A 20,884-nucleotide genomic window follows, 5' to 3' on the forward strand; every position below is an offset into this window, starting at 1 on the left:
CATGACCTCGTGATCCGCCCGCCTCGGCCTCCCAAAGTGCTGGGATTACAGGCATGAGCCACCACTCCCGGCCCCAAAAGTGATTTTAAGTCACACCTAAGATGATTACAGGTGGTTCAGAGACTTTGCATTAAGTAACACTGGTTAATGTAGAGAGAAAGCGTTCTCTTTTCAATTCTCTTTCATTCTTTTGATCACCTGAGATGGTTTTCCATAGCTCCCTGCTTGACAAAGAGAGGGCAGACCATAAGCTCATAGTTGTGGAGAGGCAGGAGTATCTGGTAGAAATAAAAAATCTTACAACAAATTTTTATTTGGTGGAGATTTTTATTTATTAACTCTTTATTAGAAATGATACCATTTTTTCATCTATGGTGTTTAAAGTTTCCTTTTAAAATAAATTTAATGAAAAGTTCAATTTTTGAAAGTGAGTTGATTTTTAAAACAACTAAGTAAATTGTGGTAAAGTAGTTGAATGCAGCAAAAATCAAGATGGTAGCATACGATTGTCAGAGACTGGGGAAATGCAGCTAGAAGAAGGAAACCGTCATGTTTCCTCCGCAAACCCAGGAATTTACTGGCTGTATGTCCAATCCTTATGCCTTTTCTTTTTCTTACCAATTACACTGGCTAAGAATTCCAGTATAATATTAAATAGATGTTGTGAAAGCATACAGTTTTCTCCTGATCATAGGAGGAAAGCGTCCCACATTTCATCACTAAGTATGATATATGCTGTAGGTTTCTTTTGCAGCCATTCTAGAATCTTCATAAAGGACCCCAAGCCTGATTAAAATCAAGAGACAACAGTGCTGAGGCTGAGACTTTTAGGAGAAAGAGACTGTCTTTGATATTTATTCAAAACAACTTACCCAGGCTTGGGGCAGAAATCCAACCCACATTAGGATAAGCAAGGAGAGGAATTTGCTGTCTTGTGTAATAAGAGCATCTAGGAGTCTGTCTTCTTCAGGCACGCGTGTCTAGGGAAGTGAAATATCATCAGGACAATGTCTCTCTCTCTCCACACCTTGACTCTTATTTTTGTAGGTTGGCTTTAGTCTCAACATATTCCCCTACCACCTCTCATCACCTCATTTCACCAAAGATGTCACTAGTGGCTCCAAACTTATGGCCAACCAACCAGCAAAAGGAAAGGGCCTCCTTTTTCAGTAATCTTGAAAAACATTCTCAGCACCCATTATTTGGACCAACCAAGGCCACGTGGCCATCCCTGAAACAATCACCGTGGCCAAGGGAATGGAATGCCCTGACTGGTCCGTCATTCCCCAGGGAATGGAGTCAGCCCCAAAAATCTGATGGACTGGGAAAGGAAGGGGCAGTGTCCCAAAGAAAAAGAAAAATATTGTTACCAGAAGATGAGGGAATGAGTCCCAGTCAGGCATAAACCACAAATACTTACACCCTTGGACAGGAGATCTCTCTGTTCCAGGTCTGGGCACCATCGCTGGACCTCTTTGAGCCTTAATTTCTCCATCTGTAGTACACACGTGATGATCCCTGCCCTTCTTCACCCTGTCTGAAAGGTCTAGTGAGGCAGTGTACAGGAAAGCTGCATCTAGACTGTGAAGTGCAGTTCACATGTGAGGGAGGAGTGACAAGAATGACTACTAAGCACCTGTTCTCACCCATCTGTCCTCTTCTGTCTTGTAGAGCACCTGAAGAAGCCACTTGAAGACTACATGGCCCTTTTCCCCAGTGTGAGGATTCTTCGAACCAAGAAACGGGAAGGGCTGATAAGGACCCGAATGCTGGGGGCCTCAGTGGCAACTGGGGATGTCATCACATTCTTGGATTCACACTGTGAAGCCAATGTCAACTGGCTTCCCCCCTTACTCGGTAGGACAGCCCCTCCCACTTGGAGGGATGCAAACTGCAATGAACCAGTGCCAGTGGTCCCTCTGCTGCAGGGAGCCATCCATGAGGCCTCCCTTGCCTGCTCGAGATGCCCCCAGCACAATGCCAGGTGTCATAAGGGATTCAGAAGTTCAGGAGTGCTCAAAATTAAAATCCACCCAGTCCTGTCCCTTCATTTCACAGAGAAGTTAAGACTCAGAGAGGGGAAGTAACTTTCCCAAAGTCACACAGCACATGAGCATCTAGTGACATGACTGCTTCCTTCAGATTACTTCATTTTATTGCAAAGCAAGCCCATGCTGTCTGCTGTTAATAGCCAAACTGTGGGAGACATCATCATGTCAGCTTAGAAGAGTTGCCATAGACTGTGCTGCCACTGTGAGCCAGGCAGTTATAAGCATTATCTCTAGTCTTCACAAAATCATGCAAGGTCAAAAGTATACCCCTTACGTAGTCAAAGAAACTAAGGTTCTGAGATATTGAATGACTCGCTTGTCCCCTTGGGCTGTAAGTGTCAAAGTCACCATCTCTCGGGCTCCAAAGTCTATTTTCCTTCACAGCTCTACAATGCCTCCCTGTATTCACTTCCTCTTAGGCAAGAGTTCCTGACAGATATCAGGGAAGGGCTGTAGAGAGGGCAGCATGATCCAGGAGCCCTCTACTACAGCCTGCAGACAGAATGGAGATGGGAGGACTGGAGGTTGGGTGGAACCTGCCTCATAGCTGTTTGAGGAACGAGGCCTGAATCTTGAGGAGTTGGGTTTTGATGAAGGCAGTGTACTGGTCCTGACAGGCAGACACGCAAGAGGAACTGTCCCATTGAGACTGGGAGTCAGGTGAGGGACACAGCCAGGGCTGGAGGCAGACTGGGGAAGAGTTACCATTCTGGAGCAAAAAAATGAACTCCTTAAGAATGGATGGGTAAGCTCTCCACTGCAGAAAGCTTAGGGAGCAAAGAGGATTGAAGTTTAGGGCAAACTTGAGCGTGCATCAGAATCACCTGAAAGACTGTGAAAACACAGATGCTGGCCCCTATCCAGAATTTCTGATCCGGGAGGCCCGGGTTGGAGCCTCGCAAGTTGCATGTCTAACCAGCTCCCAGTGAGACCAGTGCTACTGGTCCAGGGATCACACTTTGAGAAGCACTGGTTATGGAATGCCACCATTCAGGGGTGAGAACAGAAAGCAGAACCCACACACACACACAGAAAGATAATCCTGCAAATCTGTAACCCAGATCAGCAAGGAACTTTCTTAATAGATTCTGTGCTTCTGGCCCCAGCGTCCAGGATCTCACTGGGCTAGGAAAAGGCTGTAACCCAGAATTCCTGGTAAACTGTTTATTTAATTAAACCAAGAGATACTCTGCATTTGCCTCTCATTACTGAAAGAAAAAAAAAAAGAAAAAAGCCTCACCGTAAATTGCCTAATTTATAGTCCTGAAGGAACAACCCATTTGTAGGGTCATTCAATGACTCATAAAGAGAACGAAGTGGGGCTAGAAGCTGAGCCTGTAGTCTAAATAGCCCTTAACTCTGTTTCTATGGAAATATATGAGGGCAATTCTCATCATCTGCAGACATACATGGAAGAAACATCCCCTTGTTGGTTTTTTTTCTTTTTTTTTTTTTTGCTTCTTCCAATAGAAATGTGAACCAGTGGCGTAGATTTAAAAGTCTGTCCCTGCTAATAGCAGCAGCTGACAGCACATCATGGCTTTTGTCTGTGAAACCATTAACACCTCCATGCATAGCTCACTCTGCCTCCTTTGGAGAACACACATTTCTGAGCCTTCTCAGGACTCAGCCCCCCAGTGGAAAGCCACTGTTGATCATCATCATCATCATTATCATGGCTCTAATAACCCCTTCGCTTTTTCAGCCACATTGACATTTAAATTTGACCATTGCATGGTAAAGCAGGCAGACCAGGCATTATTATCCACTCTTTGCAAATGAGAAAACTGAGAGGCAAAGAGAGATGCTCAGCCTTCCACTCCTGCTTCTGAGCTGCCCTTAGTAATCCTGGTCACGGAGAGCGTCACTGAGTGCTGACTGTGTGCCAGAGGCTGCACTGAGCACTGTGGCTCCATCATCCCCCTCGGACCTCGCAGAGGCCCCCTGAGATAGGTGCTGTCTTCCTCCCCTTTGTCAGCAAGGAAACAGAGGCTCAGAGACATCAGATAGTCCTATCCAAGGTTATACTGCTAAGAAGTGACAAAACCAGGATTTGAACCTGGGCATTCTGTCCCCAGGTGGGCACAGTGCCTTAGAACACTGCCTTCCAAAGCTACCTTGACCTCATGCCTCCCACAGTCAGCCAGCAGCCAGCAGACCACTGTGTCCTCAGTCCCAGCCCTCCTTGGACGTGAAGTCCACTGATTGGCCATGAACGATTCAATGGAAGGCCCTACTCTAGATCTTTCCCTGGAGAAGATTCTTAAGCTTCATTAAGAATCCTCAGGGAATCTGTCCACAAGGAAATCCAAGTCAACCTCCAGAGATTCTGATTCAGTGGGCCTGGGTCGGGGCGGGCACATGAGTTTTTTAAACACACTCCCAAGTCCATCTGGCACCGATGGCCCCTGATCCACCTGTAGGAGTACACTGCCGAAAACAGTATTTCTCAAACTCTTTAAACCATGTGTCCCAGTAAGAAACACCTTGGGCATCTCAATCCAGTACACAGATGTACCCACTCATGCAGTATGACTGAAGCATGTTCCTGAAAGAGTATCACCTGTCACAGTAACTCTTATCACCTGGAATGCAGCCTGATATTTAGTATTGTTTTTTGATTCATTACAAACACACGCACAACCAATTTTATGACCCCACCTATGGATCATGCCTTGCAGTTTAGAAAAAAAGCACAAATACTGTTTTCTCTGCTGGAAGAAAAATCTGCAGTCACTTGACGAAGGAACCTTGGGCCCCAGGCAGCTGCTGGCTGCCCTGGCCCTACCAGGCTTCCATTTCTAAGCCTTGAATTTGACTTACGGCCCAAAGCAGCCAGGCACTGAGCCCACTTGTCCCCCGCAGCAGATTGTCTGACCCAGTAGCTCACTGGTAGCCCCCAGCTGTGGTCAGGGCTTCTTGGCACAAGGAAGAAGGGCAGAGCAAACCAAAGCTGGAATTATGTTGGTTGGTTGGACAGAGACTCAATTTTATAGAATCAGCTTCTCCCAGGCCTGAAAGGGACCTTAAAGCCATCTAGGTGAAGACCCTATTTACCTTTGGAATCACTCAGCCTATGGTATCCCTGCAGGGTGATGGTCCACCAGGCTCTGCTTACATACCTCCAGTCTTGAGAAACTCAGACTCCCTGGGGCAGTTCAGTCCCCCATCCATAGTTCCGATGGTTGAAAAAGTTGATCTGAATTCTTGCAAGGAGGTCCAGCTGCTCACTGATTACAGCCTGGGGTGCCAGTGAGCTGTCAGGGGCAGGCAGTCTGCTATGAAGGAAAGTGCTGGAGTGCCTACTGCTTTGGGCCATGAGTCAAGCTCAGGACTCTGAATGAGGAGCCTCGTAGGACTGGAACAGAGACCTTCCCTGTGGTACTGCTCATTATGCTAATAATAAGGCACATATGCTAAGCATTTTTAGACATACTGTGTCCAGTCCTCATAACCTGTGAGGCACAGCCTCTTCTTAATCCATTGCATAGAGGAGAACACTGGGGTTTGAAGATATTATTTGTGCAGCTGCCTCAGGGCCTCGTTGAGAGTAAAAGAACTGAGATGAGAGCCCCAGTCTGGTCCCTTTTGCTTAAAGCTTGCACTCTCCTTTCCCGTCCATGGATCGTCAAACTGAGGGTTCAGAGATGTTAAAAATACAAGTGAGCTGCAGAACAGGATGATGCACTTAGCTGCTCCCCCATCCTGCTTCACCTGATAGGCATCTGTTGGCTTCTTCAGACCGCATTGCTCGGAACCGCAAGACCATTGTGTGCCCGATGATTGATGTAATTGACCACGACGACTTTCGGTACGAGACGCAGGCAGGGGATGCCATGCGGGGAGCCTTTGACTGGGAGATGTACTACAAACGGATCCCGATCCCTCCAGAACTGCAGAAAGCTGACCCAAGTGACCCATTTGAGTAAGTATGAACAACCCTGGCTAGTCCCAGTGTCTACTCAATGACCGCTCCAATACACACACAACTCAGGATCACCATGTTCCCTAAAAGCCCAATGCAGAGGGTCCAGCTTCCCAGCCCCACTTAGTACCAAGTGTCAGATATCCCCAGCCAGAAACACCATCCCTCCCAGCTTGTAATGACAACCTCAGCTCATGGCCCACCAGGCTGGTCACCTCCACCTTGCCCACCTCTGCACAGTTTGCCAGGATTGCCAACGGGGTGAGTGGGTCTCTCATGCTCTCTTCCTCAAGCCTGGCACACACTTGTAACCATCACCATCACCAAGTGCCCTGCCCAGTACTAAGCACATTACACTCTGATCCAATTTAATACCCCACAACTGTATATAGTACAAATTATTATCCATGTTTTCTGGATGGGGACACCAGTGCTCCAAGAGGCTAAGTAATTTGCCCAGGTCACACAGCTATTAAGCGGCAAAGGCTAGGTACAAATGCAGGTCTGTCTGTCTGCCTCTAGAGCCAATTTTCCCATCATTCTGCTATACCCACTTGGAAGTGTTAGGGAAATAACAGTTTGTCCCACAGCAGAAGTTTGCAGGCTGGGGAGGGTGATGGGCTGGACTCACAGCATCCTGGAAGGTGAAGGATGGAAGGAACCTACCAATGAAGAACTCAGCCCCTTGCAGATGAAGAACTAAGACTCCAGAAGGAGGAGCTTTGTGAGTGGCTAAGAGAAATAGAGCCCATCCCCTCTCTGGTGCTCCAAGCTCTGGAAAGGGCTTCTCCCCAACAGTAGGCTCACCATCCCTGCAGCTGCCCTGTGAGCTGTTCCAGCTCTCCTACGACAGGTGTGGAAAAGATCTCTGGATACAAAGCTGAAGCCCAAGCTCTCCCGCTGTATTAGTTTCCTATGGCTGCTGTGATAAATTACTATAAACTGAAAAGTTTAAAACAACACAAATTTATACTTAAAACTCTGGAGGTCAGAAGCCTGAAATGAGTCTAACTAGGCAAAAATCATAGTGTCGGCAGAGCTGCTTTCCCTCTGGATGCTTTGGGAAGAAAGAATCCATTTCTCTACCTTTCCCAGCTTCTAGAGGATACTTATATTCCTTGGCTCATGGCCCCTGCCTCCAGCTTTAAAACCAGAAGGATACCATCTTCAGATCTCTGTTTCCCTCTCCCTGCTTTCCTTCACACCTCTGCTTCCTTCATCACATTTCCTTCTGACTCTGATTTTCCTGCCTCCTTCTTTCACTTATAAACCTGTGGTTACATTAATGACACGGGTTTCCATCAGGCTCACCAAGATAACGTCCCCACCTCAAGATCCTTAACCTTAATCACATCTGCAAAGTCTCTCGCAGCATAAGGTAGCATATTCACAGGTTCCAGGGATTCAGACACACATACTTGGGGAGTCATATCTCTCACTACAGTTTGGCCCCCAATGAACTGCACTTCTCTGTGCCTTACCCTCCCCCCGTGAGAAGCAGGGGTGTTGGAAGCTCAGCCATCTTCATGGGCATGGTGCATACCCAGGGCTCCTGAGAGGAACCCCTAACACTGTGGGCCCCAGGGCAGGCTCAGAGGTAAGAAAAGCTGGGCTTCTTTGAGGAAATGAAAGGCGGCCAGGACAATGGACTGGCCTGAGCCAATAGTGGAGGGCAAGAGTAGATTCCATGTCTCCAGCAGCAGGTCAGACATTTGTGGTCTTCTCTTGGCCACCTTTATCTTAAACACAATCAGTCACTACTATTAGATCCCTTTCTGGTACAAAGATATGATTTAGCCATGATCACCTCATGCAGTCTGCCCCACCTTCCATATACCTCAGAATCGGTCCTCAGGTGACCTAAGTCTTTGTAGAATAACACCACCAGAAGTAACTAACATTTGGCCTACATTGGCAAAGCAATTTCTACTGACATTATTGTGCATGATCCTCACAATAATGTAGGACCCTCAGATGTAGGTAGAATTACCCTCATTTGACCGATGGAGACCTTGTGGTTCAGAGAAGAAACAAGTCTGGTCTGAGATAACATGATTGCAGAAGCCACTCCAGAAAATGGAATTTTCAGGGTAACCAAGGGAGTAATTAGAACCCCTTTTATTGTTTGAAACTTTGCAATAAGCAGACTCATTGAAAAGTACTTAAGGACGGGTCTTGGCCCATCATCATCCTCATTGCACAGTAAGGAAAGGTTAAAATGAGGTCATACAGCTGGCTAGTAGCAAAGGCCCAGCTAGTGTCTTCTGGGGCTTCAGTTTCCTTGTCTGGATATTAAAGTGGTTGGCCTCGTCCGAGAACACTGGCTCTTGACCCTGACTACACATTGACATCACCTGGGGAGTTTGTAAAAACACCCAGGCTTCCCTCAAGAGCAATTACACTGGAGTTTGGGGGTGGGATACAGGCATCATCATTTTTTAAAGCTCCCAGGTGATGCTGATTTGCGGTCATGGTTGTCAGCCACTGGCCTAGACACTTTCTGAGGGCCCCTCCATCCTCTCCCATGTTTCCTCCCAGAAGTCTCTCTTCTGTTTTTTTTTTTTTTTTTTTTAACTTGGACAGAACCCTAGGAAGTGGCCACTAGAGAAATTTTCTGCACAGCTTCCCACCTTCCCACTTGATGGTAGAGTGCCCAGCAAGTGGGCAATCTACAGGCACAGCGTGGTGCAAGGATGTTTAAAAGACATGATTTCAATGGCAGACCCCTGTTTCAGTCACAGTTCATCCACTTACTATAAGCAGATTATATAAAATTTCTGATTTTCAAATATCTCCATCTGAAAAGGAGACTAGCATTAGAGCTTTGTGAGAGCTAGAGATGGTGTCAGTAAAGTGAGTGGCACACACTGGACACTCAGAATTGTTGCTGGTATTGCCAAACACAGTAGAAATCAGAACAGCCTGGGAGGAGAGACCTCTCTCTGGAGGCAAAGCCTCAAGCATCCCAAATACCTTATGACTGATATCCTGCCTATTCCACACAGCTCCTCAGCCCCTGCCCCTGCTTTGACCCAGGCTGATTTTCATGTGCAAAGCCTTGAAGCACCAAGTCAGAAATGCTCTCAGGCTTTCCAAGCAGTAGATTTGTGGCTCCTGCCAAAAAAAAATCCAGGAGCCCCCCAATCTTCAGAAGACAGAGGGGAGTCAATACTAGTAACACCTTACCTTCTTATAGTATTGGGTACTTTAGGAATATTCTAGCTGTATTAATCCATTCTCACACTGCTATAAAGAACTGCCTGAGACTGGGTAATTTATGAAGAAAAGATGTTCAGTTGACTCACAGTTCCATATGGCTGGGGGAGGCCTCAGGAAACTTACAGTTATGGCAGAGGGGGAAGCAAACACATCCTTCTTCACAAGGTGGCAAGAGAGAAAAGTGCTGAGCAAAGAGGGAAAATCCCCTTATGAAACCATCAGATCTCATGAGAACTCACTCACTATCATGAGAGCAGCAGCATGGGGTAACTGCCCCCATGATTTAATTACCTCCCACCGGGTCCCTCCCACAACACCTGGGGATTATGGGAACTACAATTTAAGATGAGATTTGATTTATAGTTCTTTGGGTCTGCAAGCAAAAAAATTAGGACTCGCTGAAAGCTGAGATGATCATCAGCTTTTTTTTTTTTTTTAGCAATAATTTCAGTTTAAGATATATACATTAAAAAGATGTAATGTTATTGCACACTGAATAGACTACATTGTAAATATAACTTAAATGCACTGGGGAAAAAAAAGATGAGATTTGAGTGGGGACACAGCAAAACCATGTCACTAGCAAGGTGGGATAGGAAATATAGCTATCACTTCATTGTGTAGATGGGGAACAGGGCTCAAAGAGGTTAAATCAGCACTGTCCAATATAATACAAGCTACATACGTGATACTATTTTTAAGGTAAAGAAAAACAGGTAAAATTCATCTTAATAATATAAATCTTATTTAAATCAGTATATCTCAAATATTATTTTAACATGTAACCAACACTTTAAAAGTATTAATGAGTTTTTTCATATTCTTTTCATCCTAAGTCTTGGAAATCTGGTATGTATCTCACACTTACAGCACATGTCAGTTCACACCAGTTGCATTTTAAATGCAGAGTCATCACCGGTGGCCAGTGGCTGCCGTCCTGGGCAGCACAGGGTTAACGGTTAAACACTGCATCTCAGGTCACACAGCAGGTTAAGGAGAGCAGAAATGAGAGTGAGGGTTCCCAATTTCTGACGCCCTATCCTTTGCATGCATCACCTGCTTCTTGAGTGTTCCTGCCTGCCTGGAGGCAGCACATTGTGGTGGAGAGGGGTGTGGACTGTGGCCTAGGTTGGAGATTCACATCCCAGCAGTGCTGCTTCATAGCCGTGGGGCCTTGAGCAAGCTCCCTGCCTGCACTCCAGTTGTACGTGTATAAAATGGTGATGTTAATGAGGCCTGCCATATGAAGTCGAGGTGAAGCGTAAATTCATTTTATTAAAAAATTAGTTCAATACCACACCTGGCATATTCAAGCCCTCAGTAAATATTTAAGGGGCTCCCCTTTTATAGGAGTCCTGCCTGTGCTGTAAAGGCCCATCTGCTGCTGGAAGGAGGAGCCGCTTGGGCAGCTTGTGGGTTGACTAAGGGCTTTTGCCATCAGCCCACTTCCCATGAGCTTGTACTTCTGGGGGCCAAGAGGGGGAATGGAGGTTGCTGCTGGAATGTTTGGATTTGAGGGTTTGGAGTTTTCCAGTGGAGCCAGACAAGGATGCAGCCAACTCTCTGATAGATTTTCACACAGCAAACGCTGGTTGGCCCCTACCAGGTGCCAGTCTTGTGCGAGATACCCTTGGGGACGCTGGCAGTCGGCAGCATGGCGTTTCCTCACTTAGCATGGTGCCAGGCGGACTTCCTGTGCCTGTGGGTACTGCATGACTTTTCGTCTCTGTGTGCTTGCTGACGTTGTTTTATCCTCCCAGGTGCCTTTCCCTCCCCCAAACTTCCCCTTGTCCAAACCCACTTAAATGCCACCTCCCCTGAGTCTCATTCCTTGACCCTTGCCCCAGCCACCCTCCTCACCCTAAAACCTGGAAACAGACACACTCCTTTCAGATTCCTGTAATACTCTGTCTGTGTACCTCCCAGGGTCCATTATGCACCCTCTGTCCTGAGGGGGCTGCCCCTGAAGGACTGATTTACCTTGAGATTCTTCTAGCACCTGCTTCACAGTTGGCACATGATGAACAGACTCATGAGAGAATGAATGAATGGAGTTAATCTTATCTCCTAGTTTAACTGAAAGGACAGAGACGGTGACTTCTTCTGTAAACACCACAATAGAACAAACATCCATGCCAGGCCTACTGAGTAATAATCGTCAAAGGAGCATGTTCAAAAACACAGAGTCCTAGGCTCCCTCCCACAGGGATTGTTTCAGCAGGTCTGAGGTGGGGCCCAGCAAGCTGTGTTTTTCATCTCTCTAAGAGATTCTACAACATAGACAGGCTTGGAGAGACCCAATTTGGACCATTTAACTAGTGGGAAGACTAATATGTACATATTTATGATGCAGGGCCCATGTGGACAAAGTACTGTGATTTCATTCACAAGTATTCTTAGGTGTTAATCGTGTAAAGGAACTTCAGGTCCCATTTGGTTAAAAGGTAGCTCTTATGCAGAGAAGTTGTAGACAAGAAAGGGGGATACCTGGAAGGGCCTTGGATTCCCTGGAAGACACTTGGGCTGTGTTCAGGGAGCAGCATGGAACACCATCACTGGGGGAATGGTGTTATCAGGCTGCATGAGAGCACACGGCCAGGACATCTGCACCTTCACACCATGTTCTTCTCTTGACAGGTCTCCCGTGATGGCTGGTGGACTGTTCGCTGTGGATCGGAAGTGGTTCTGGGAGCTGGGCGGTTATGACCCTGGCTTGGAGATCTGGGGAGGGGAGCAATATGAAATCTCATTCAAGGTGAGCCAGCCCTCCAGACGCCCCCTTCTTAGCACAGCGTCCCAGGTGCCTGTCCCAGTACGTGCCTGAGCTTCTGCCTGAGCTTGGAAAGACTGGAGGCCTCAGGGTTCTGTAGCCCCTCTGCCCATCAGGTGAAGAAGACAGGGGTCATGGGCCATTCCTTGTTGTATGAGGGGTGTGAGAGGTCAAGGGAATACCCTCCAGTGGCCAAAGGATGGTCTTCACCACAGCTCTGTCATTTGCCTTGTGACTTCTTAAGACGTTGGAATAAGGTCTTGCTTCTTCTCAAGATGGTGGGTCTGAGATTGAGATGTCCAGCAAATCAGCAGTGGGCCAGAAAAGCTAGGAAGGCCAAACAGGATATGTAGGCCTAGAGGAGTGCTCTCAGTCACCTCTCAAGTTTTCCCTTTTGTATCTGTTGCTCTAGGAGTTTGACAAAGACCAGTGAACACAAGCTCCATTTGTAAAGTCACAAAGGCCTGAATTCAGATCCTATCTCCATCATCAGTAGCTATCTGACTTGGGCAAGTTAGATGACCTCCCTGAGCTTTCTTTCCTCATCTGAAATCAGGGAATCGTAATACTACCTAACTTACAGAGCTATCATGAAGATTAAATGAGATAATGTCTAGAAAGTGCTTAACACACAACCTGGGAATGTGACCAGCAATTAATAGCTGGTAGAAATTGTTAAAGTTTCAGTGAGTAAATATTTACCGTAACCTACTTGACCAACTCACGGGCTTGAGAAGCTTTCTGACAGGAGTGGTAAAGGAGTTACTAGCTTACTAGTTTTAATTGATCCTTATCAATTAAAAACTTTTAGCAAATTTTAACTGTGATTATTCTATTTTTGTCACTTATTTAGAATTATTATTCTAAATTCTTCTCTAAAGGCATTTACAATAAACTCTAGTCCAGCATTGCCTTTCATAAAGACTCTAATAAATATAAGTACAAAAAACAATACAATTAAAAATATACAAATATATATTCCAGTGTTATTAAATATCATATTTTTCCAATCTACAACAGACTATTACTATTAAGTATATATTACTATATGGAATCTATAACATCCTCATAATAATCCCATTAAAATATTATATTAAACACAAAAATAGACACCATCCAAAAAAAAAAAAAACCCACATCATCATAATGAGAACTAAATTCAATCCAAAACATACTTTCCAAGAAAAGGCTAAAAAGACACACTGGACCTGATACAACTAAAACTAAAAATTACCAGCCACCAACCTTCCTAAACAAGAGACCTCCTAATTACAGAAGACAATCAACATTAGTCTTATCAACACAAGCAGACAATTACTTTATGACCAAAAACTTTATGAGACGAAGTAGCAAATGTAAGAGACCATGTTTGCCCATTTCCCTTTGCCAGGAGAATTTCACAAAGCCCCGACTTTGTGACACCATGCAGCTCTCTGGAAAGATGTTTTAAAGGCAAAATAGGATAGAATGCCATGTCTCTCGCCTGATTCACTACATTGCATCAAAGATAAATGACGCTAGTCTTTGCCTTTCTCTACTCGTAACATTTGACAAGATTAGTAACTATGCTTCTGTAATCTATAACCAGATGTACTCTAACACCCAAACCTTAATGTAATTTTACACATACTAAATCTTCACCACCCATGTATAAACTAAAATACTACATTGGAGGAGTCTGAGAGAACCTTTCTAAAAGCCTCTTCCCAGGCTACAGGCCTTGGTCTATAGTCCTCTATAAGACTTCTAAATAAAACCAACTTTAATCCTTTAAAAGCTTCATTTTTTTTCTTTAGTTGACAGCAGTTAATAAATATTGGCTGAATACTCCAAGCAAGTGTGTCCCTGGCCAGAATCGGCCTCCAAGCTCCTAACTGGCTCCTTGGTCTAGAAGACCCCCTTCAGAAAACCCCTCTATGGAGAACAGTGAATGGAGAAAGATTTGCACAAAGGAATTTCTAAAGCAACCCAAAATGATTTCATTCTGTGTGTTTCAAAGACCCATCTACTGATGCTCATCAGGCAATTATAGCAGAACAAATGGCATTTCTCTCCACACAGTTATTTACAATAGACTTGGTAATGAAGCCATATTGGAAGTCTCTCATCTGGGAGGGGGAAGGAGGCTGGCTTACATTTCCATTTGATCCAATTATGTCCGCCACTCTCCAGAGGAAATGAGACGGTGTAATGAGGAGGCTCCTGAGGTTTTCTCTCTTGGCTTTCTCTCTCCTGGCTTGGAGAAGGAGAGTTCCTGGAGCCAGCAACAGCCCATCTGCCAGGGCAGTGTCTCCCAAGCCCCCATGGAAAGGCTGCCTGCAGGGTGGAGGGGAGCAGGCGAGCCCATTCACCCCTGGCAGCTCCCTGCTGGAATGCGGGTGCTCTCTTTCAGCCAGAGCCAGGCATTTACAAAGGACCAGATTCCTCTGATTCATCTCTGCTAAGATCCCTTTTCTTGGTGACATTGAGAAGAGCCCAGTCTGAAAGGCATGAGCGTATTTTCAGAAATTAAGATCAGTCGACATGTACTGTCAGGGCTGAGGGCTGAGGGCTGATTCCAGACTAGACTGTCTATCCTGATTGGAAAACCCCCCAAAAAGTGTTCCAACAGCTCTGAAATTTCTAGAAGAGCCATTGACTTTCCCTTTCTCTCCCTCCTTTTCTCTCTGTCTCTCTCAGCAGAGCAAAGTTCTCATGTGGAAATCAGAATCTTCCCAGTTCTAGTGATTGGACAAGTCTTTAACTCCATAGCCTAGGCTCCAAATAGCTTCATGAGCTGGCCCTGCTGATCTCTCCTTCCCCCTTTTCCTCTTATCCATTGCATTCATCTGGATTCTTGCTTACAGATACCCAAAACCATAGGCAATCTGATTTAAGCAAAAACCAGAATTGATAGGCTCACACCACTGACATTCCAGGGTAGATTCTAAGGCCGGGCCAGATGCAGGGACTGACCCATCTCACTCAGGCTAGGTCTCTCTCAATGCCTAGGCCCTACTTTTACCTGAGTTGGCTTCCCTTCAGGTGGGCTTTTTCTCATGGAGATCTTCAGCAGCCCATGGAAAGAGAGTCCCTCTTCCCATCATCTCATACAAGTCCCCAGGTTGAGTCTCATTGGCCTGCTGGTCCCATCCCTGAACGACATTGCAATTGGTCACCTGCAGTCACATGCCCATCCTGGAGCCAGGAAGATGGGGATGGGCTAGTTACCCACAGGAAAGTCCAGGTGCTGTGCCCAGAAGGGAGAATGGATGTAGGATAGGGCAAACCACAGATGTCTACCTTAACTGGCAAGACAAGACTACATGTAAGACCCAGACTTATGGGCCAGCCCCTCTCTGCAGGCCCACACTGTCCACGCCTGAAATGCCTTTCCTTAGTCTGGCCAACCCACACTCATCCTTCCAATCTCAGCTCGGGTAAATGGCTCCCCGTGCTGCCTGGGAATCGCCCCACATTGCACTCCCATATCCGCATGCTCCCTGGAGGCAGGAAGAAGGTTTTGTCCACCTCTTAGTCCCCAGTCTCTGGCCCACATCAGTGTTTTCAGTAACTGGTAGTGTGTTAGCGGCATCACTTCAACTGATAAACCTCCTTGGCACTGCCCTTCCCAGACTTAAGAGGCCATCTTTGGCAATGGCGTATGGTGGGAAAGGCGCTGAGCATGGAGGCTCTCCTTCCGTCTAGGACCCTGGGCCAGTTGTTTGACCTCCAGGCCTCACATTCCGGACGGCGCTGATACGGTTTTCCTTCCTACCCCACAAGATAGGATCAAATGAGATGCTGTGGGGAAAGGCCTCTGACATACACAGATATGAGAGGTTGTTTGGATCAGGGGTGGTGGCAGCAGGATGAGCAGAAAGGAAACTGCACAGTGTCCCCAGGAGGCCACGGTTAGGATATCTCCAACTATGAGATACAGGAGAGAGAAAGTATCCAAGCAGGACAATGTGACCAAACTAGAGTGAGAAAAATGTAGGCTTTGGGGCAATGTAAGTGGCTGTATCTTTTGTGAGTAGCAATTTGGCAAAATCCATTACATTTCAGAGCAAGTACATTCTTTGACCTGAAATTCCATGCCCAGGAGTTTATATAAGAGAGACAGTGATGAGCAAATATTTATTTGCTGAAGTGTTACTTACCGTAGCAGAAGACTGAAAATGACCCAAATGCACGTCCTTTGGGGATGTATAAGTTAGAGCATATCTAAACAATAAAATATTACATAAAATAAGTTAGAGATCTCAAAAAAACAATTTTTGTTTGGACAGGATCTCACACTGTTGCTCAGGCTGGGGGGCAGTGACATAATCAGAGCTCACTGCAGCCTCAACACCCCAGGGTTCAAGCAGTCCTCCCATTTCAGCCTCCCAAGTACTTGGGACTACAGGTGCACACCACCACTCCCAGGTAATTTTTTAGTATTTTGTAATAATGGGGTCTCTATATGTTGCCCTGGCTGGTCTCAAACTCCTGGCCTCAAGCAGTCTTCCTGCCTCAGCCTCCCAAAATGCTGAGACTACAGGTATGAGCCACTGCACCCAGCCTATCTCACTTCTGAAAATGACTCACAATGACATTAAGCCTTCCTGTCCCTAGTGGCCATTGGGGTGGGAGGGCTTCAAAGTATAGCTGTCTCTTTTTACCTAATGTGTGCCTGTAACATTGAATGTGTTCATCATAAGCATGTATTACTTCTGGCTGGGTGCAATGGTTCACACCTGTAATCCCATCACTTTGAGAGGCCAAGGCAGGTGGATCACCTGAGATCAGGAGTTCGAGACTAGCCTGGCCAATGTGGCAAAACCCCATCACTACTAAAAAAAAAAAAAATTAGCCAGGCGTGGTGGCACATGCCTGTAATCCCAGCTACTCAGGAGGCTGAGGAAGGAAAATCACTTGAACCCAAGAGGTAGAGGTTGCAGTGAGACAAGATCACACCACTGCACCCCAGCCTGCTCAACAGCAGCGAGGCTAATCACTGCTAGGCATGAGCCCTGTACCTGGCTCCTTCTTCTTAGTCATGGGAGGTCAAGGCCGGAGTACTGCTTGAGCCCAAAAGTTCAAGACAAGCTTTGGGCAACACAGTGAGACTTCATCTCTACAAAACAAATTTTTTTAATTAGCTGAGCATGGTGGTACGTTCCATGCCTATAGTCCCAGCTCTTGGGAGGCTAAGGTAGGAGGATTCCTTGAGCCTGGGAGGTCAAGGCTACAGTGAGCCATGTTCATGACACTGCACTCCAGCCTGGGTGATAGAGTGAGAACCTGTCTCAAAGGAAAAAAAAAGAAAAAGAAGAGGAAAGGAAAATGTGTTCTCAGCACTCCCAGCCTACCCCTATCCATATACATTCCAGCACATTGTTTGGGCCATTTGCAAGCTCAGAGATGAGATTCTGCACACAGCAGCAGTGCGGAGACTCCCAAGGAAGGCCTGAGGCCCCCAAGAGCAATTCTGCAGGGTCTCCTCCAGGAGGCAGAGGTGGGCCCCACCATCCTTAGCGAGATGCGGACGGGCACGAGGGTTCCATGAAGCAGGCTTGCAGGAGGAAGGGAGTGATGGAAAGCCATGTGGGGGGATGAGGGGAGGACATCCTCCCCTTGCAGAAGTCAGGAAGGTCTTTGAGCCTTGTTCTGAGAGGAAAATCCATTCTCTGGGTAGAGGAATGAAGACTCAGGAGACTGGAGTTCACTTTGTGTAATATTGATATGGTTACTGAAAGGCTAGCCTAGTACCAGGCTATCATCTGAACAGATTAAAAAAAAAACAAAACTCTGATTTTTATTTTCCATAAAACTCAGTGTTGTCAAGAGGACTAAGTGAAACAGGCGTGTGAAAAAGAAGGCAGCACACACCCAGAAGCTGGGCAAGGGTGACATTGCGATATGACGTGCCCAGAGCAGTTACGTGACTGGGCAGGTCCTTCCGCTTGAAGGTGGTGCCAGGGCTAAATCCCAGATGCCCTGGCTCCAAGCCCAGTGCTCATCTCATTCCGCCTGGTGGGAGGAGTAGAGAAAAGATATATCCACTCTAGAGAGGGGCCACTGTTACAGGAAGGGCCCAGAAGTCAAGACCAACCCTGAAAGGGGTTAAGTTGCCACTGGGAGGGAGAAATGATTGCCAAAGGCCAGCCCAAGCACCAGAAGGAGATCCAGGGCCACATCGGGCACCTGTATGGCAATGCATTTCCCCATCCTTTTTCCTGCCTCTACCAGCACCCTCTGCCTCGGACAGCTGCAGCATGGCTGCCAGGAACCTGGTCCTCATTTCTTCCTTCCCTGTGTTATCTAAGAATGCTGGGAATATGCTCAGATACATGCGGCATTTTCCTCCTGGGGCCACATATGCCCAGCTTTTGCAAGAGCCGTCTGCTGGAAACAGGGCAGGCATTTTGCTCGTTATTCTCAGCAAGCCTTTTGAAATTCCATGAGTGTCCCTGCCTGCGGAGCCTGCTTCTCCCACCGCTCCTCCAAGGAGACAGCTCAAAGGCCCAAGGGTCGCCTGTTTGTGTGTTACTCCCTAACCAGCGCACACCTACCTCTTGGTGCCTTGGTTCTTTCATCCCTAAAAATGGTAATAAAATAACTTCTTCAAAAGTTTGTTGTAAGAACTAAATGGGACAACACATTTATTTGGCCTAGAGCCAGCCAAAGAGGAGGCACTTCATAAGTGGCAGCTGTTCTGACCATACCCTCAGGTAAGGAGGCAGAACAGCACGGCATTACGTACATGAGCTTCAGCCTCAGACTGCCTGGGTTCAAAGAGCTAGCTGCTGTGTGACCTTGGGAAAGTGACTTAACCTCTCCTCTTTATATTATTTAGGTGATAGAATAATCTTTACTTCATAGTGCAGTTGTGAGCATGCTATTAGTCAAAATATATTAAAAGCTTAGCTCAGTACCTGGAGCATAATAAGTGATCACTAAATGACAGCTGTTCTTGTCAGCATGGTTATGGCTATTGTGATCAGGCTGCGGTTGCAGGAAGACAAGGGTGGGAAGAGGCTGGCCAGACAGGTCAAAAGCCCTTGGCTCTGGGCCCAGTTCTGGAGCAAATTCTCTGTGAGACCTTGGATGCATCTGCCCTTTCTCTTGAACTTTGATTTCCCCATCTACAAAGGGGCACTAATAGTCCCAAATTCACAGGGCTGTTAGGAAATAGAGTGTGAACTGGCAGGCAGAATCACCTGAGAGGTTGTCACCATTCCAGTATGCTGTGGCTCTCAAAGTGTGATCCTTGGATGAGCAGCATTAGCATCACCTGGGAACTTGTTAGAAATACAAATGCTCCACCCCAGGCTGCTGAGTCAGACGCAGCCGCGGAGCCCAGCCAGCTCTGTTTTAACATGCCCTCCAGGTGATTCCGATGCGGCTCAAGGTCCTAATGAATGGGTGGGAGGTTGTGCAGAGAGGATGCTCAGGCGTGGGTGTGGAAGGACAGAGTAAATGGGCACGTTGGTTGGCAGGTTGGCCAACAAGCTCCAGCACCTTCACCCGGCTTTCGAGGCTCTATATCATTGGTCCACCCTTGGCAACTCGTTTCTGTTCCATTTCTTCCAGCACAGTTTTTAGAGCAAACCTGACCAATGACCAGATCATGTATGAATGAATGAATGTATTAGATAATTAATATTTGTTTGGGGTTTCAAAGTCACAGAAGGAAAAATTCACGAGCCTCCTGGGGCAGAAAAGTGAGTGCATTGTGGCTAGTTGTCAGCAGCGTCCACACAGGGAGTCCAGGGGTGTGGAGAGGGTAGAAGGTGATAGATGGGAGCAGGTGGCAGAGGGCCTGATTGCAAACCAAGGGTGACTCCTGTGTTCTGCAGGCAGTACAAGTGTTGTTAGGGATCTTTGAGGAAGACCGTGATAGGGTCGGTTCAGATCCTAGGAAGGCACAGTCTCCGTGGAGCTCTCAGATCTGCCTAGTTCTGGTGGACCCACCCCTGGGTTCCATTCTGGGTTCTGCCATTTATGCACTGAGGAACCCTAGGGAAAGTGTTAAGTAAACCTTAGTTTCCTCACGTGTAAAAGGATATGATCATGCTTCCCTCACTGGGATGCTGTGAGATTGCTGTATTTCCAAATCTGAGTCAAAACCTAATGTAAAGTAACCATTCCCCCTTGTTGGGGAAGTAGCTAACTATAAACACTTAGGGATATTGTTGAAATAGTCATATATTTAATTTATTAATTTAGATGCACATATGTTTAAAACCATATAATATAAAAATACTAGGCCGGGCGCAGTGGCTCACACCTGTAATTCCAACACTTTGGGAGGCTAAGGTGGACGGATCACCTGAAGTCAGGAGTTTGAGATCAGCCTGGCCAACATGGGGAAGCCCAGTCTGTACTAAAAATACAAAAATTAGCCTGGCATGGTGGTGGGCACCTGTAATCCCAGCTACTCGGGAGGCTGAGCCAGGAGAATCGTTTGAACCCGCAAGGCAGTGGTTGCAGTGAGCTGAGATTGTGCCACTGCACTCCATCCTGGGTGACAGAGCAAGACTCCATCTCAAAAAAAAAAAAATACTTTACAGTTTATATTTAGAAGTTAATTTAAAACTAAAGTTGTTCTTTTCTACTGTTTTTTTTTTTAACAACTGCATCCAGTAACCATCCAAAACCAGCATGACTGAGGTTGTCCTTTCATGGTGCTGACACTTCTTGAAACAGTATCTTGTTGAAAACAAACTAATACATTCAAAACAACATGAGTTTCTTTTCAGTGGGGATTTGTGTAGCATTCATGCAACACCCTCCACCAGTAGCAATGGGCCACGTGCCCACGTACCATATGGATAGCTCACAGTGTCCTCTGAGCTTCTATATTACCTCATTTTAGCCTCACCACAGCCCTAAGGAGGTAGGCACATAATTTTTCCCATTTTTCAGAGGAGGAAACTGAGGCTTTCAGAT

The 20,884-nt window shown here is 46.4% G+C and overlaps 1 protein-coding gene across 4 annotated transcripts in view; it reads left to right on the plus strand.

The window, feature by feature from the left end:
- GALNT10 (polypeptide N-acetylgalactosaminyltransferase 10) overlaps positions 1-20,884 on the plus strand; it is a 230,473-nt gene that overhangs the window by 184,876 nt on the left and 24,713 nt on the right. For all 4 annotated transcript variants that reach the window (XM_064366544.1, XM_012455784.2, XM_012456468.2 and 1 more), the window contains exons 5-7: positions 1,672-1,857; positions 5,793-5,976; positions 11,833-11,950. In XM_064366544.1, coding sequence (XP_064222614.1) covers positions 1,672-1,857; positions 5,793-5,976; positions 11,833-11,950 — 488 coding nt within the window. The remainder of the gene's footprint in view (positions 1-1,671; positions 1,858-5,792; positions 5,977-11,832; positions 11,951-20,884) is intronic.

This window comes from Aotus nancymaae, unplaced genomic scaffold, assembly GCF_030222135.1.
Source record: "Aotus nancymaae isolate 86718 unplaced genomic scaffold, 86718_ANA_hifiasm-v0.15.2.pri h1tg000064l_1, whole genome shotgun sequence".
Taxonomy (NCBI): Eukaryota; Metazoa; Chordata; class Mammalia; order Primates; family Aotidae; genus Aotus; species Aotus nancymaae.